The sequence below is a fragment of the Fusarium poae genome, chromosome 4, assembly GCF_019609905.1.
Source record: "Fusarium poae strain DAOMC 252244 chromosome 4, whole genome shotgun sequence".
Taxonomy (NCBI): Eukaryota; Fungi; Ascomycota; class Sordariomycetes; order Hypocreales; family Nectriaceae; genus Fusarium; species Fusarium poae.
In genome coordinates this window covers 397144-413558 of record NC_058402.1, presented here as the reverse complement: position 1 = coordinate 413558, position 16415 = coordinate 397144, and the positions used below count along the sequence as shown (strand labels likewise).

Here is a 16415-nt window from a genome sequence, read left to right as displayed (position 1 = left end):
AAGCAATTGTGAATGAAAGGAGCGGCCACGGCGCTACCTAGTTAAAAAATGAGTGGAATTGATAATAGTTGCAAGTAATCGTGGTTGAGCGCGTGTTACGTGACGTACCGAAACACGAGATTCTGTTGAAGATGATTAGAGCAGTTACGCGCTAGGCTGTAAGCGGAAGCGAGCTTGAGTGTTGGTTTGAAGCCTTACGCGCAAGGCATCAATCGGTCTCATCATCGCTACCCTGTACCTACTCTTCAATCAGGCCTACCAGGGCAGGGGACTAGGTCACCTTTAGCACTCCGTAACACGAAACAACCGCTATCGGCCTGCCCCGCCCCCACTAACAAATGAGTCTACAATTGGCAAATGATAAAAAGTGAGTCCGTAGCAAACACCCACCAAGTAGTACTAGTGCATCCATTCCATCTACCAACAGACAATCTTCCATTGTTCTTCTCTCTTTGTTCTCAAGCCACCAGAATACCACTTGACCGTTGAGGTTTACAATTATAAGAAAGGATGTGTGCAGCACAGGTAAGAACATACCACTCTCATTGTTACACTCATCACATCACTCTCTAGCCATGGATTATACTAAACTTCTCCGCCAGCTCGATATACGGCCAACTGCCGATGAAGCTCGAAATGCTTACAACCAAGAATGGACGCCCTCTACTCAACCCACGCTTCTCCCAGTTTGCGCATCTGCCCCTGCCGATCTATTGACTCCCTCTGCTATCTATCTGAAGCTATCCTCAGGGTAAAGAACCACAATGCTTTCCACCGTCAAACACCATCCTCTGACTCACCACTCGCAGCGCAACTGCAGAATACTCTTTTCTTCTCGAGAGTGCCACAGGTAGTACAGAAACTGTTGGAAGATACAGTTTCATCGGCGCCAGTAAGCTAGCTTCCTGCAGGGCAATCATGGTGGACAATCTCTAAGTCTTTGTTCTAGACCCTCGAAAGGTGCTGGCCACCGGCGAAGGCTACCAACACTCTGGCGACCCTCTCAAGACCCTCGAGGCCGAGCTCTCTCACGACCGCGTTCTCGATATCCCCTCGTTAAGACTACCCGCGCTGTCCGGAGGTGCCGTCGGATATGTTTCCTACGACTGCATCAAGTACTTTGAGCCCAAGACAGAACGACCGCTAAAAGACAACCTCCAAATTCCCGAGGCTTTGTTCATGCTCTTCGACACCATTGTCGCTCTCGATCATTTCCGTTCGACATTGACTATCGTCACGCACATGAAACTACCAAAGAACCCCTCGGACGATCTTCAACCTGCCTATGATGAGGCCTGTGAGACTCTCAAAAAGACTCTCGACATTATTTTCCAGCCCGAGACACCTCTGCCTAAACAAACACTTGTCCCACAGTCCGAGTCTGACCAGCAATTTTCGTCAAACGTCGGTCGCAAGGGTTATGAGACTTTTGTTACAGAGCTCAAGAAGTATATTGTCAAGGGCGACATCATTCAAGCCGTGCCCTCGCAAAGGTTCCGCCGTAGCACACAGCTTCACCCATTTAACATCTACAGAACTCTCCGAACGTTGAACCCCTCGCCATATGTGTTTTTCCTGTCATGCGCAGACTTTCACATTGTTGGTGCTTCGCCAGAGTGTCTCATGAAGACTGATGGATACGCACCTCTACCTTCTGACTCCCGATTCGGATACTCCGCAGCTGAGGCTCGATCAAGACCCCGTATCGTCAACCACGCCATTGCCGGAACAATTCACCGTGGAAAGAACGTAGCTGAGGACGACAGATTGGCAGCTGAACTCCTTGCATCTAAGAAGGATCGCGCTGAGCATGTCATGTTGGTCGATCTTGCCCGAAACGATGTGAACAGGGTTTGCCATCCCACAACCGTCAAAGTCGACAAACTTATGCGAATTGATCGTTTCTCCCACGTTCAGCACATCACCTCTGAAGTTTCAGGAGTGTTGCGCCCAGAATGCTCACGCTGGGACGCCCTACGATCCATCTTCCCCGCCGGTACCGTCTCTGGCGCACCCAAGATCCGAGCCATGGAGTTGATCTACGACCTGGAGCAAGAGAAGCGAGGAATTTACGCCGGAGCTGCTGGATGGTTCGGCTACGACATTGTTCGCGTCGACGAGAACAGTGAACCGCAGGACAAGATCTATGTTGACGAAGGATCCATGGATACGTGTATTGCCATTCGAACAATGCTTGTCAAGGACGGTGTGGCATACATGCAGGCTGGCGGTGGTATTGTTTACGACAGTGATCCCACGGATGAGTGGATGGAGACGATGAACAAGCTGTCTGCCAACCTTCGCTGCGTGGAGCTGTCAGAGAAGTACTTTGGAGATGGAGTTAGCACTAAGACGGTGGAGGAGATTATTGCTATTGAGAGGAAAAAGGGGGAGGAGGAAATCAAGGCAGATGAGCAGTAGGCCTATTTATCGACACTGCATCGGCTGGGAGGGCTGCGTATTAAGGATCTGACAATCGGCATTGGCTGTCTCCCTCTATGGTGTCCCGTTCCAGGGAACTAGAAAGACACCGCATCAAAACCATCCTCTACCCACTACAACTCGGGCCTGAGAGTAGGCTGGGAGGGCTGTGTATTAACGGTGTTGATAATCGGTCCTTGGCGGTATTTTGGGTCAGTAGCGGCCAAACTCTCGTAAGAGAGTAGAAAAACTAGACGAAATGAAATGTATCTGGATTTGACAATAGATGAGAATGCTATACTGTACACTTGCGGTTCTGTAAAACCTTGTGACGTTGTTCAATTCACACGACGCATGTTCTCATTCAAGTGAGTTCCGTTATGCAGAACATGTTAATAGTTCATTGTTAAACCCGAACACTTTGTTTAATCTCAAAGGAACATAGCTATGACTTTAAAAACACCATCTTTGTTCCTAATCTCATATAATGTCGGAGCAGTGAATATATTGAGTATAAATGGGCAAGTTAATCCATCTTATTCTATCTCAACAATCTCATCACAAATCTCGAGTAAACAGACTTCTCATTCTTCTGGTAAGAATCTTGAAATCACTTACATCACTCACAACATTCCCAGGAAATCGTCATCTCGACATCGACACCAATTTCCCAGTAAGTATCCCCCCATACCTACCGACATCATGTCTTCCACTCAGGATTTCTGGCCCCCTATCGAGGAGGCTATCAACATCAACAACGACCCCCTTTCAACCAACTCGACATCTCACGTCCAATGCCCCATTTGTCTGGAGGCTATTGCAGTGACAAGCTTCCCTCCTGTTCCAGAGCGTGAAGCTGACATTCTAGGTACGGACCCTACCCTCGGAGAGATCCTTCTCTGTGGCCACGTTCTATGCCAGTCATGTCGTGTCCAGAGCGAGGAGGCTTCCAACCCCTGGGAGGCCCGCAAATGTCCCATGTGCCGTACTTCCCTACAGTGCATCGACTGCGGTAAGCGTTCTCAGGTGGTGCCCATCCCCAAGGAAGGCCCTGCTTCGTCAGTCCCAGCAATCCTGACCGGCGGCAGTCGGTGCAGAGACTGCAAGGCGGTTGCAGGATTTGACGAGGAAGTTCAGCGAGGTGAGTGGCCAGAAGGTCTTACGGACATGGAACCTGGCTTTGTCCCTCTGTTTTACCACTTGGTAACCAAGATGCAACAGCAGGACATGATCATCTGCAAGAGATCTATCATCAATGCGTTTTCAACCATTGTCGACGAGGAGTTTGGACAGATGGTGACCAAGCGTTCAGATCGGGTTCACGAAATGCGCGCTGCCTTGGAGGGAGAGAGTCCTTGGTTCGAGGAAGAGGATTCTTCCGAAGACGAGGATGATCATCTTCTTTCGTTGGCACCGGCTGTACCAGATTATCCGTGGAACCAGAGACCTGCAGAACGGCCAAACGTCGAGAATGGTCTGACAGGTTCAGGGGTAGCGACACCAGTTCCCCGGGTACACTGGTCGGACACACTGGACGAAGACCCTGCAGAGTCTACTACTAGTCTCGAGGAAGAGTCAGAGCCCCCGGCACCGGATGCCGCAACACAGGAAACCATTCGGGGCTTTCTAGGTTCACTGGCAGCGCGACCAACCCCACGGGCAGGCTTGAGGAATCTCTTTGGGCCACGGTCTCAAGTCTGGCCTCACCCTCTGGAAATACCGAACCTGCGTATAGTCACATTTGAAACAAGCCCACTACGACCAGAAGACATCATGAGGGACCTTCAAGAAAATTTTGACAGGGCTAGGATGCATGCTGCTAATCGGAACGCTGCTGCTACTACTTCTGTTGATGATGAGTTGGCCGACGAGAGAAACAACGATTGGCAGCCTTTTGGTTTTTATCCAGAGGTTGTTGACGTCCATGTAGACTCGAACGGCAACGATGATGGTGAGCATCGGAGCATCGACGACACGAGCAGTGAAGACAATGATGGTAGCAGCAGAAACTACGATGTTGACAGTGGAAGCTCCAACGATAGCAGTTTAGCCTTGAGTGTCGACGAAGATGAGGATGTCGAAATGATCATCTAATTCTTTGACCATCTCCCCTGTCTCGCTTACTGGATGGAATTCATCCGCACACTGCGGAAGTTTTCTTGGTCAAGGTAAGTAAAGCATTGAATGGCGCTTAACTTTTCAGTCTCTGGAAGACAAGAGTTAATTTCCATCAATACTGTCACTGCTGAGTTCTGACAGCGGAATGAACAAGCCAAGGTGCTGCTGACTGATGTCGTTCTCTGGAAGACGCGTGTAAGTCACGAATCAAAATGGGTCCCCGGGTATTACAGGCAAAAAGGCAAGGCAAGGCAAGGTAAGGAAAATGATAGTCCGTCTAGTATACGCAGACGAGATCATCATCTCGGGCCGAGTATGGATATGACGGCACGGTAGACGGCAGGCAGATAGAAAATGGAGTCTTTTTTTTTTTAATATTAAAATGATTTGTTTACATTGTGATGTTTTAGAGTGTATGTATGTAAATGCGGGCGGTGAAACAGCCCAACAGCCTTCTTTTTTTCGAATCCGGGATTAGATTGGAATTACGCATTGTACTAAAAAATGGTTTCAGTTTTGTGCCGTCAGAGCCGTTATTGTCGGACGATCATTATAGATTGATGAGCATAGACAAATTTGACTATCGCGAGAGAGGGTATTTTAGTTATGGCGCTTAAGCCAGTAGTAAGTAGTAGTAACGATGTTGCAGTAGGTAGGTATCTATCTATCATATCTATCTACTACTATCTATCTCATAAGCACGTCAGCGTCAAAAAGCCAACGTTCCATTAGTCCAAGCCACGCAGGTACGCGCAACTGCAACAGAGAGAAGATTTTTCGGATATCGGCTTGAACATGAGAGTCAAACCATGAGTCAATCAATACTAAACTAGTAGACGATCATACAATGCCGGACGGAATATATATGCCGAAGAGATATAAAACATAAAACAAACACTACATAGTATGAGAGAGAGAGAGAAAAAAGACCAAGAGAAAGGGAAAGATAAAAAGTGGAACAGGATAGCATCATCTCACCGCGCCGTGCCGGTATCCGATCGCGCCCAATCGACCCCGGCAAGTCGGCATCTCGACATCCACCATTTCCAAACGCCCAGTTTTTAGTCTGGGGTGGTTGTAAAATGTATCTGATAAATAACTACAGAAGAGAAAGACGATGATGATAGACAAGATAAATAAGAGAGATATATGACATGTTTGTTTAATGGAACAAGTTGATATTTTGTAGAGTAGGTAGTAATTATATCACTCTCAAAAGAAACCCACTATAAGCCCCCTAAATAAAATGCATGTCACTCCCTCACGCTTCTACAGCTGTCGAAATAGGTAGTGACACACACACACACACACACCCTCTAGGACAAAGCACGTTGCTTGTCTCGGAAGTACGGCTTGGCCTATTGCACCGTTCACATCCATTGAACCCTTTTTTTGTTGCCGTCTCTTCCAGACTGCCATGCAATTCCCCCATGCCATAGCATTTAACTTAGTACCTCTTTCTCTCTACTAGACTAAGAATAGAACCACCATCAAACTTACAGTTGCTTCATTCCCCTGTAACTACTAACCTCTCTCTCATCCATCTTCCCTCTCTTCCCCAACTCTCTCTCTCTCTTTCTCACTTACCTACGTCTCTACTACTCGTCATTTCGTCAAGTGGCTCCAAACTTTCCGTTCCTGGTTTAATTATTATTTTTTTGGACACTTTTTACCATCTACACACCCCTCCCGTCTGTTACTCTCGGGCTTCGCTCTCTTGTCTACTCCCGCGGGTTGTAGCGTCTGTCTGTCACTCTTTTCAGCCCCAGGGGGGGCAAAGGGCTTCTGTCTGGCCCATTTAAGCCAAAGGGGGGGGAAAGCCTAGAAGCCGGCACCTTTCGCCAAGATTTCCTCATCCCGCCTTTGCTCACTTCTCATTTGCAACTTCTTTAAACCTCTTTTCTTGAGCCTCATTTCTGTTTTCTCTCTTTTCTTTTTCTTTTTTTTCCCTTCAACAAAATTGTTGGATGATACCGCGATAGATGCCTTCCGCTCTGCAGGCCGACATGGATCCCCTCGCCGTCGTCGGCCTCCCTACCACAACCGCCATCACAGGCCTTTTAGAAGTGGGCGCCGCAGCCATCGACATCCTCAGCGACCTCAACATCTCTCCTCAGCACGACACCCTCGTTCTCAACGCTCTTGTTCGAGAGGTCAAAGAGTGTCGCTCTTCGGTTCACGCCTTTTACAAAACCCTCAACCTCATCGAGAACGGCCAGATCCCAATCCCCGCTCGCGCCGCTTGGATCTCTCTCGAAACCCTCGTCGCGACTCTTACAGATACCGTCCTCGCCTTTTCACGCCTCTCATCGCTATGCTGCGCCGTCGATGAAGAATCTACAAGGTCCAGCCCGGAAGATGCGGCTAAGCATTTCGAGAAGCGCATCAGGGCGCTCTGCGCGAGAATCAGATGGCATAACCTGTCGATTGCTATGATGATGACAATAGTGAACTGGTAAGTTTGGGGGGGAAGCAAGCCCCAAAGCAAGGCAAATGGCGAGACACTGGGACAAGCAAGACATGCAGGCAGGCTATACCCTGCTAATTCCCACTTTCACTTTCTTGACTTGGCACACGGACCTCTCTCTTGTCGAACAATGGGAATTTGGAATTCAAGACTGACTGTATAAAAACAGCCCCGGAGAAAAAGATGCAAAGAACAGTCGCGACGAACTCGCCCATCGTGTTGCTCGACTACTCACATTCAACGTTGGCCTCTCTGCTCGATTGCGACATACAGCAAGACCCGCATCCGGCTCCTCGGCCGCCAAGACGACCGTCTCAGTCACCGAATCCCCCGAGATCACCCCCGTCAATGTGGGGCACCGCCCTCCGGCCTCGTCATGGTCAACAACAACATCATCATCATCGTCATCACCCTACTCTGGAACCCTCGCCAACCTCACCACACCAAAGGCTTTGTCCAGAATTGTTCTGCCCATAGAGTTGAGGGAGTTGCGTGATGATTTTGAGTACTACACCGGCGCGGCACCATCACAAGTCGGCAGCTGCGAGTTTCCCACTGGTGGTGTGTTGGTCGGGACTCCGTACAATGTTACATCAGCGCGATGAGGCTTTTGTCTCGAGAGTATATGATGAAACAAACCCACCCCCCTCCCCCTCCTCCTCGAATACCATCTTGAATAAAAGATGACAAATATGCAAAGTCGGTGTTAAGGTTGAAGTCAGTTCTATTACTTTTGGTTGGGGATGGATTTAGACGGGCATCTTTTTTTTATTTCTTGTTCTGGGTTGTTGTTTTATGTGTAATGATTTTTTACTCTGTTCATTTCCCACATGGAGTCGATTTAGCTAAGCTGGGCATTTGCAATTATTTAACGTAGAGATATCCATCCAATCAATTAATCAGCCATTACTTGGAGTGCGTGTATGTTATGAATGCTACAGACAGGAACTAATGCTATGCTATGAAACGAGACCCAATACAGATAGACAGACAGATACTTCTTACATGAAGAGCTTGCTGCCGTGGTACTTGGTCTTGTCGGAGTATGTCTCAGTCTGGACAGTGGCCTCAATAGATCGCTCAGGGAAACCCTTGAATGACTTGGCATAGGTAGCGACAGAGTGAGCGATGAGCTGCGGGGTGTTATGTTAGTGTTACCGTCATCAAAACATGTGATGAATTTTGACTTACCTTGGTGTTCACCTCCCAAGCAGTGTAGTTGACGTTTGTCAAATCGTCACCGATCTGGTGGTAGTTCTTGTCGTACCAAACCCCAGCCTCTCCACCAAACATCTCAACCTCATCCTCAGTCTTGACACCCTCAGCACCGGTAGCGATACCGCCAGCAGGGATACCGCCACGGATGAAACCATCGTAGTCGCTGCGACCGTCAAAGGGAATAAAGGTGTAGTTGAGACCTTGCTCCTCGTACCAGTCAACGTACAAGTTGCGCAGCTCCTCTGATCCCTTGGGGTTGGCAGCGTTGGTGGCGTTGTAGATCTGGTAGGCAAAGTTGGGGCTGGCCATCATGTCGTAGTCCATAAACAGGCGGATCTTGCGGTTCTCCTCTTCGGTAAGAACAGAGACGTAGTGGTCGGATCCGAGGAGTCCTTCCTCTTCGGCGGCCCACCAGGCGAAGCGGACGCAGTTGTTGACGCGGTACTTGGTCAGCTGAACGGCAACCTCGAGGACGGAGATACTGCCAGATCCATCGTCGTTGATACCAGGGCCCTCGGCAACACTGTCGCTGTGACCGCCGAGCATAACACAGTTCTCTGGGTCGCCGCCACGGGTCTGGGCAATGATGTTGGTAGTGGAAATAGTCTTGACCTCGGCGTCGATGTAAGCAATACCATCAACCTCCTCACCATCCTTGACCTTCTTAGCAACAGCCTTGCCCTCATCACCACCGAGACCAAAAGTAGCAATGTGATCAGGAGAAGGAGTTCCCAGAGTTCCGTGAACATCACCCTTCTCGTAGTTATACACAATAGCCGCGACAGCACCCGCCTTGCCAGCGTTGCCAGACTTTGTTCCAAACGGACAAGTTCCACGGAGGATGAGCGCAATGTTTCCCTCGACAGACTTGGGATAATCGGACTCGTCACATCCTTCGTTGTCGACGAGAACAAGCTTCCCGTAGACGGGCTCCTTGTCCTTTGTAGGAGGAGTCAGACCCATGGGGGCAGCCTCCTTGGGGACGTCATTGCCGAGAACGAGTCGCGATTCAAAGACGTTGCCCGAAACGGCGGGGAATTGCTGGTTCGAGACGGAGTAGTAGCCGCCCAGCTTGGCCAATTCAGCGTGAATGTACGACAACGTTCCGAGATGGCCTAGTCACCAGTCAGTCAATTGCAACAATAGCCGATGTCGGCAATAACTCACCTTCGCTACCGATGACACGGGTAGGATGACCATACTCTTCCTCTCCATTCTTAGCAATCTCATACAGATCCTTTGCTCGCGCCTCAAGATTCTCAGGCTTGATGCTCTTCTGCAACTCCTTTGTGTCAACCAGAGGAGGAAGATCGTCGCTAAAGGGACCCCATGAGAGCTTTGGGACTTGGAGGTTGAGAGGGATCTGAAGAGCTGAGACGCCCGACAGAGCGGCCGTAGCAGCGACCAGACAGAAACCCTTTGTTGTCATGTTTTTTTTGTTACTTGTTGTGATGATGATGAAAGAAAGAGAGAAGAAGAATGGATGAGACGGTCAAGATAGAAGAAGGGTTTCAATTCAGGCCTGTCTCCCCCCGGGCCGGGGGGGCAGGTGATACAAGCTCCATTGCTTGTGACGTGATGATCTTGAGCTACTGCAGCTTAGCTTGGTTGCCCTGCCAGGAACCCGAGGCATCCATTGCTTATCTTTGCCTGGTCTGGATTTCAGGGCTGTTTCCCCGTGTCTTGGCGGTGACCTTACCCTGGAGGTTGTGTCGTCTTATCTATTGATGCCATTATTCAGCGAAAGATAGTATTTATACTCATCTGTGTACTCTTGTTTTACTAACAGGCCTGTATCAATTCAAGATACACGAGTTCTTTGTATAATTTAACATGTTGATATCTAAACGTCTTGTCCAATGATGAACAACAAGGTATTGGTGCCATGTTTTGTCTACAGGTCAGGAACTTACTGCGTGACACGCGGCAACCGATTTCTGTTGGAGACGGTGAAGAAAAATAAAAGAATACGAGTGAGGTAACCTACATCAACATTAGAAGAGTATATTGACATTGGCGGTCTGGTATGTGCAGTCACGGAATCGTCTTTGTACTCTGTATAAACATATGCACCCAAGAGGTGAGGTGCTTGCATTCCATGAGCCCCCATGCATAGCATCAATAAAGCCATCACTACGATAAACCGCATTTGTATAATCAGTAAATGCGCACCTAATATATGCTATAACAACCCTCTCACCCTCCCATTGGCTACTCAATCTTACACCCAAGACCTACCATCTCACACATCTTGGTCAGCTCACTCAAATAGCCAGAATACATAGGGTGCTTACATGAGATGAACTGCTGACGCTGACATGATGAAGTGTCAACTTGAAATAAAACCCATTCCCTTCTCTTGAGTTATTCAAGTTCATCATCATACTGAACTACAATGCATCCCGCTTATACACTCTACATCGGCCTTGAAGCCCAAGTGACGGAGTGGAAGAATGATGTGTACAACGCAATCAACAAAGCGTTTACGGAATCAACTGATGTACAGAATCAAGTAAGCTTAGTGATAAAGAAAGAGAGTGTATACTTATGTTGTGATATAGGTAGATGAGAAGAAACCTCTCATCGTCGAAAAGAGATTAGAGGAAGGAAGACAAGGGTTTGACAAGCAATGGACGGGAAAGAAATAGCTAACAATATCTGGGCATGGATGATGAGATAGGTGTATGTGTTGAGCTATCAAAATACTGCTATATGAACAAACAATTTAACATCAGGCATGAATTCATATGCTAATCTCTGCGCAGACTACTCACAGAATTAATTACCAAAATAGGACATATCCCAACAATAACTGCCTTCCTATTCGTCCCCACATGCATACACTTGATCAATTCAATCCTACATTCTAAGGAATAGCCATCTTGGTAGAACCCTTGGTCGCCCTCCCTCCAAATCCCCACCCAATCTGATGCGCAACCTGAATCTCTATACCCAAATCATCCGCCCAAGCCCACACGAGTCCAGGGTTCTTCTGAAACATTCGTCCAGCAGCGACGAGATCGACCGGGACATCCTTCTCATCTTTACCTCCAGAGATAATCTCCTCGGCTTGAGTACCTGTCTTGATACTGCCAACCGTACTGACGAGAATCTTGTCGCCTACTTCTTTCTTGATATACTTTGCAAACTTGGCCTGGTATCCTGGTCCACCTTGTACTTTCTGCATGGGGTGGTTACCGCCGCTTGACACGTCAATCACATCGACGCCGCGCTCAGCGAAAAGCTGGGCTAGTTTTGCAGATTGGTCAACAGTCCAGCTCTCACCGTTGTACTCGGAGTTAGTATCGAGCCAGTCCGTAGCGCTGATACGCACAAAGAGCGGCATGGTCTCTGGAATAACAGCGCGTACTTCTTCCACAAGTTCAAGCGCAAGACGAGTTCTATTCTCGAAACTTCCACCGTACTGATCAGTTCTCTTATTAACGCTAGGCGTCAAAAACGAACTGACGAGATACCCGTGCGCAAAGTGCAGCTCAATCACGTCGAAGCCAGCAGTAACGGCGCGGTTAGCAGCTTTGACGAAATCCTTCTTGAGCTGGTTGATCTCTTGGATGGTCATGCTACGAGGTGTAGGATGATGCTCGTTGAAAGGCTCATTGCTGGGTCCTACTACATCATCGGGCCAGCCGTTGACTTCCTCTGTAGCTGTGGCGCCGGCGCTGAGCCATGGGGCTACACAGCTTGCTTTACGACCTGCGTGGGCGAGTTGAATAGCAATGTTGGCGTTTTGGCTGTGCGCAAAGTCGACGTTTTTGCGGAGAGTATCGACATGGGCGTCAAGCCAGATACCAGCGTCCCTTTGATCTGTAAGTTCCCACACGATGCGAAAGTCTGATGTAAAACTTACTCAGGTGTGATGCGACCATTCGCTTGCACAGCAGTGGCTTCAACCATCATAAGACCAGGCTATAACCGTCAGTTTATTTTTTTTTACTGTACTTTATTATTGGTGGAAACGCCACTTACACCACGCTGAGCCATGCCTCCGTAATGGGTGATGTGCCAGGGCGTCATAAAGCCCTCATGACAAGAGTACTGACACATGGGACTCACCCAGATCCTGTTCTGCATCGTGACGCCTCGGATCTTGAGAGGATGGAATAATTTGGGCAAAGGTCTTCCATCTTGGGGCTTGACGGCCAGACCAGCGGGGGGATCTTGTTCTGGGGTGAAAAAGGGAACGCCTTTGGCTGCCACGTTGGGGATTGGATGGCTACACTTTTCCGTCTTTGTAGGCGCAGGAGTTTCAGGCCTCGAGACGGGAATGCCGTGGTGAGGGTGAATAATTCGGTTGGTGAGATAGGCAGCCATGTTGAGATTGTTGTTGTTGTTGTTGAGATTGAGATATCACGGTTAATCAAGTTCCAACAACGGGAATGGCAGTTTATGTATTGAAACATGATGGGTCAATGACGTTGTGATTATCAATCTTGACAGCAAAAAATCGACATAATGATCTCCATTGGTCTTTGGAAGACACTGTGAAACTTGCTCCTATTTTCGGCTCATTTTTTTCTGTTTGATAGGTAGGTACCTGAGTGGGCAAGTGTTTTAACGTTGAAGCATTTATAATAAATAACGTTACCCAAATGGTGGGTCAATTATCTATACTAAGACCAAGGACTTGGTGTAACCAACCTGACCACGCTTTGTTGAAAAATATACAAATGACAAATCCCGCTCGCCTCAAAAACAAAAATGTATATATGTACGATCCAACCCTCCTTTCCCTCAGCAAATAGGTGTTATCACGGGTCAAGCAATCTGCTGTTCACTCTTCGCAGCCTTCCACTCCTTCGCTGACCCAAGTCTTGTTCTGTCGCTGGAGCAATCCTTCCAATTAAGCCAGTTGTGCTGTGTCGCTTTCGCCCTCGTTCAAGATCCTCAGCCTCTTCGGTATTTGCTTTGAGGGCTCCAAAACTCTTGCGATTTCTTATCCTTCGCTCATCATCAGGATCCAAGAACCGATGAATTGTACGATGATCCAAGATTCGCTCCTCCTTGTCATTAGGTCCGGCTTTGTCCGTCTTTGGCCAGATGTATCCGTAAAGCTTCGAGTGTCGTTCGCAGCGAGGACACGAAGCTCGTGTAAAGTATGCGTTCTGTTGTACAAAGTAACCGTCGCAGATGGTGCACTGAATCCAAGCCATCTCAGGTTCTGATAAAAGTAGCGGTGTGAGGAGGTAATCGCCCGGTGTTCGTACTCGAGCTGGGGGCGTGTCTTCCTTGTAAACGCGACGTTGTTGCTTCTTGCGCTTTGGCTGTTCCTCATCAGCCGCTTGGCCTTCCTCAACTGCCTCAATGCTAGTTGCGATTGGTACAACTGGTGCAACTGGTGGAGGCACCACCGTTGCTTCCTCCACCTTCTTGGATTCAGGTTCGCTGTCCATTTCAGACTCTAGTGGATCGTTCAAAATAGCTTGGATAGACATAGTATCCAAACTGCTTCGATTGCTCGACGTAGTCCCATTATTCTGCTGTGGTGATCGTGAACCCTCAGTGCTCTGTGGCGAGACGGGCGCGATTCTGCTTTGTTCACTGTTCTGCTTTGATGTACCCTTCAATGGTGTTTGCATGGGCTCTGGAGTCTCCTTCTCAGGTGAAGTAACATCTGTTTCAACAGCTCCACTTGATTCACTAGCTGTGACAGATGTGCCGCGCGATGAAGAGTCAGAGACTATTGGTTGGATCCCAAGCTTTTGTCGCTTCGCTGGGGTCTTGGGTGGTGTGGCCAGAATATCGTGTGTTCGCTTGCGACTGGTTTGTTCGATGGATGGAGATCTAACAGATGATGAGTCTCGAGCCAGTAGTGATCCTCTTGAATTGGCTTTCGTAATCCGTGGCCGCATATCAGGAGTGACTGATGGCGTCCGTGAAGAACCAGAGATACTGTCATCTCTTCGTCGCCGTCGAAGTGAGTAACCGTCCGACTGGCTCTGCTCAATGCCTGTTCGAACTGGGACTGTCCCCTCTTGCGGCTCCCAAGCATTCCTCAACAGGTCCTCGCATGTCTTGCACAGGCATTCACAGTTGTTCTCGCCAAAGTAGTTATCTCCGTACGTAACTGTGATTTCCTCTCCTGCTTCAATCGCTCTCGTTGCGATAATCTCGATTCCTGCATGGCTCGTCCTCATAAGCTTGGCGTTTGCATCGCAATCGTGATTCGCAAATCGAGCAGGCCCCATAAAAAGACTTGTGCACTTGCTTCGTGAACTAACGACAATGCTGAAATCCTTCTTCTGAGACGAAATTGCTTGCTCCTCCTCTGGTGTGATGACGACCTGTACACCCGACAGATACTTGATGGCTTCGTTGCGCCGTATGGCTCGTCTGGCTGTTACAGCTGCCTCATGGCTGACAATCGTGTATCGGTTCGTTGAGCTGACTTCCCAGGGACAGTCCGGAAGGTAAATCTGCACATAACGTCTGAGATGCTTTCGGAAGTCGTCCTTCTCCTTGTCTGTTTTCAATGCATTGTGAAATCTTTTGAGCCCATTTGTTGTCAATAATCGCTTCTCGGCACTCTCCAGATCCTTCTTCAGAACCACCTCTTCTTGGAGTATCTTGCCAATTTCTTCCTCCTTTACACCTCGCGAGGGGTGATAAGATGTGCGGTTCTTGGGAACTGTTGTCCAATAAAACACCTGGCTGTGTTAGAGTCGCATTGCCTTTTCATAGGATACTCAATCGTAAACCACTCACATGGTCAACCAGGGCGTCAGTGAGAATGTCATCATATGCTGACACTTGACCCAGTGTCATGCGCGGCTTCTTGTTGGCCGCAGTCTGTGAAGGAGGCATCTTGCCAAACTCGACGTCTCTGTCAAGACACTCGTGCTGTCAAAACTGCCGTTGGATAAAGGAGCGTACGTGTCCCTCGAGAGACTAGCTGTACAAGTCCGAGCGAGAAAAGAGCGGAGATGTCGATCGTAGGTTCACTGAATCACAGCCTTGTCGGAGCCACGGTCGATGCTATTCAGCTTCTGTAAAGCTCAGATACTAGAGGTGAAAGAGAGAAAGGGATCTGAAAAGATGGTATTTTAATTGAGTTCATCCGTGTGCCGCAACGTCATAGCCTAAGCAAGGGCAGTGGAGATTGAAGTTTCTTTGATAAAGAGTGATATAAAAACAAAAGACGCTCAGATTTTGGTGAGAGAACGGCGATATAACAATATAAACCTCTCAAGGAATCGGACTTGAAGGAGGGAAGAGATGTCCAAGGTGGAATGACATGTTAGTGTCTCGTCGGCCTTTGAGGTTAGGGGTTGGTTTGTTCAGTCTTCCCTGATCAAGGCCGGTTTGGGGGCATTGGCCAGGCGACGGGTGGGGCGGTGTTTAATCGAGTGTTTAATCGATTATGTGGCTGAATCTCAGCTGTGGCTGTGTGCACGTGATGCTAGTCGAAAAGTTCAGTTGGGCAAGTTGACGATATCCCGAGTTGAACCGTGGTGAGAGTAGAGCTATCTATCGATCCTCCGCGTGCGGATACACAGTCAAGATGATTCAATTAAAGGTACCTTTTCTCCAGACTCGCTTATTCTCTCATACTGACCATGTAGACAATGCTTAACTGCATCGACAACTCGGGCGCTGCCCTTGTTGAATGCGTCTTGGTCGTTGGCCAAAAGCGACATGCCCGAATCGGTACGATAACCTCCAACATACGATAACATCTACGAACCGAACGATTACCGAAACTATTCGACCGATGACTAACTCTACCTAGGTGACCGTCTCGTCGTCGTCGTCCAGGAGCAGCGTGGTAGCTCCTCCGGTGGTATGGCTGGTATGTCTGCCGCCAACAAGGTCAAGCGAGGTGACATTCGTCACGCCGTCGTCGTCCGAACACGATACCCTACACAACGCCCCGACGGATCAGTTGTCAAGTTCGACGACAACGCTTGTGTTTTGTTGAACAAGTCTGGTGATCCCGTTGGTTCACGTATCAACGGTGCTGTTGGCGCAGAGCTGAAGCGCAAGAAGTGGAGCAAGATCTTGTCAATGGCTCCCATGCAGGCATAAAGAAATTACGACACAAAGTTGGGGGTGATGATTTATAAAAGAAACAGGATAGACTAAGGGAGCGAGGTTGGCTGACAACAGCCGTGTACGAGTGGAATACTGTACAATTATGAATACTACTATACTCGGGCATATGCGAGGCGTTGAT

General features: G+C 48.6%; 7 protein-coding genes across 7 annotated transcripts; 4 read left to right on the top strand and 3 right to left on the bottom strand.

Annotated features, from left to right (window-relative positions):
- Positions 1-510: 510 nt before the first annotated feature.
- On the top strand, positions 511-2421 carry FPOAC1_010238 (uncharacterized protein; the record flags this gene model as incomplete). Its single annotated transcript, XM_044854632.1, has 4 exons — positions 511-525; positions 603-751; positions 810-892; positions 950-2421. 4 exons carry the CDS (start codon positions 511-513, stop codon positions 2419-2421), a joined length of 1719 nt encoding a protein of 572 aa, XP_044701945.1.
- A 702-nt stretch (positions 2422-3123) lies between these two features.
- On the top strand, positions 3124-4515 carry FPOAC1_010237 (uncharacterized protein; the record flags this gene model as incomplete). Its single annotated transcript, XM_044854631.1, has 1 exon — positions 3124-4515. The coding sequence occupies one exon, from the start codon at positions 3124-3126 to the stop codon at positions 4513-4515; it is 1392 nt and encodes a 463-aa protein (XP_044701944.1).
- Positions 4516-6521: 2006 nt separating this feature from the next.
- On the top strand, positions 6522-7611 carry FPOAC1_010236 (uncharacterized protein; the record flags this gene model as incomplete). Its single annotated transcript, XM_044854630.1, has 2 exons — positions 6522-6994; positions 7176-7611. The coding sequence occupies 2 exons, from the start codon at positions 6522-6524 to the stop codon at positions 7609-7611; spliced, it is 909 nt and encodes a 302-aa protein (XP_044701943.1).
- A 396-nt stretch (positions 7612-8007) lies between these two features.
- On the bottom strand, positions 8008-9653 carry FPOAC1_010235 (uncharacterized protein; the record flags this gene model as incomplete). Its single annotated transcript, XM_044854629.1, has 3 exons — positions 8008-8139; positions 8198-9339; positions 9392-9653. The coding sequence occupies 3 exons, from the start codon at positions 9651-9653 to the stop codon at positions 8008-8010; spliced, it is 1536 nt and encodes a 511-aa protein (XP_044701942.1).
- Positions 9654-11090: 1437 nt separating this feature from the next.
- Positions 11091-12556, bottom strand: FPOAC1_010234 (uncharacterized protein; the record flags this gene model as incomplete). Its single annotated transcript, XM_044854628.1, has 3 exons — positions 11091-12042; positions 12093-12151; positions 12212-12556. The coding sequence occupies 3 exons, from the start codon at positions 12554-12556 to the stop codon at positions 11091-11093; spliced, it is 1356 nt and encodes a 451-aa protein (XP_044701941.1).
- A 437-nt stretch (positions 12557-12993) lies between these two features.
- SET9 (Histone-lysine N-methyltransferase set9) lies at positions 12994-15046 on the bottom strand (the record flags this gene model as incomplete). Its single annotated transcript, XM_044854627.1, has 2 exons — positions 12994-14889; positions 14948-15046. The coding sequence occupies 2 exons, from the start codon at positions 15044-15046 to the stop codon at positions 12994-12996; spliced, it is 1995 nt and encodes a 664-aa protein (XP_044701940.1).
- A 697-nt stretch (positions 15047-15743) lies between these two features.
- Positions 15744-16267, top strand: FPOAC1_010232 (uncharacterized protein; the record flags this gene model as incomplete). Its single annotated transcript, XM_044854626.1, has 3 exons — positions 15744-15758; positions 15805-15889; positions 15972-16267. The coding sequence occupies 3 exons, from the start codon at positions 15744-15746 to the stop codon at positions 16265-16267; spliced, it is 396 nt and encodes a 131-aa protein (XP_044701939.1).
- Between the last annotated feature and the right edge of the window lie 148 nt (positions 16268-16415).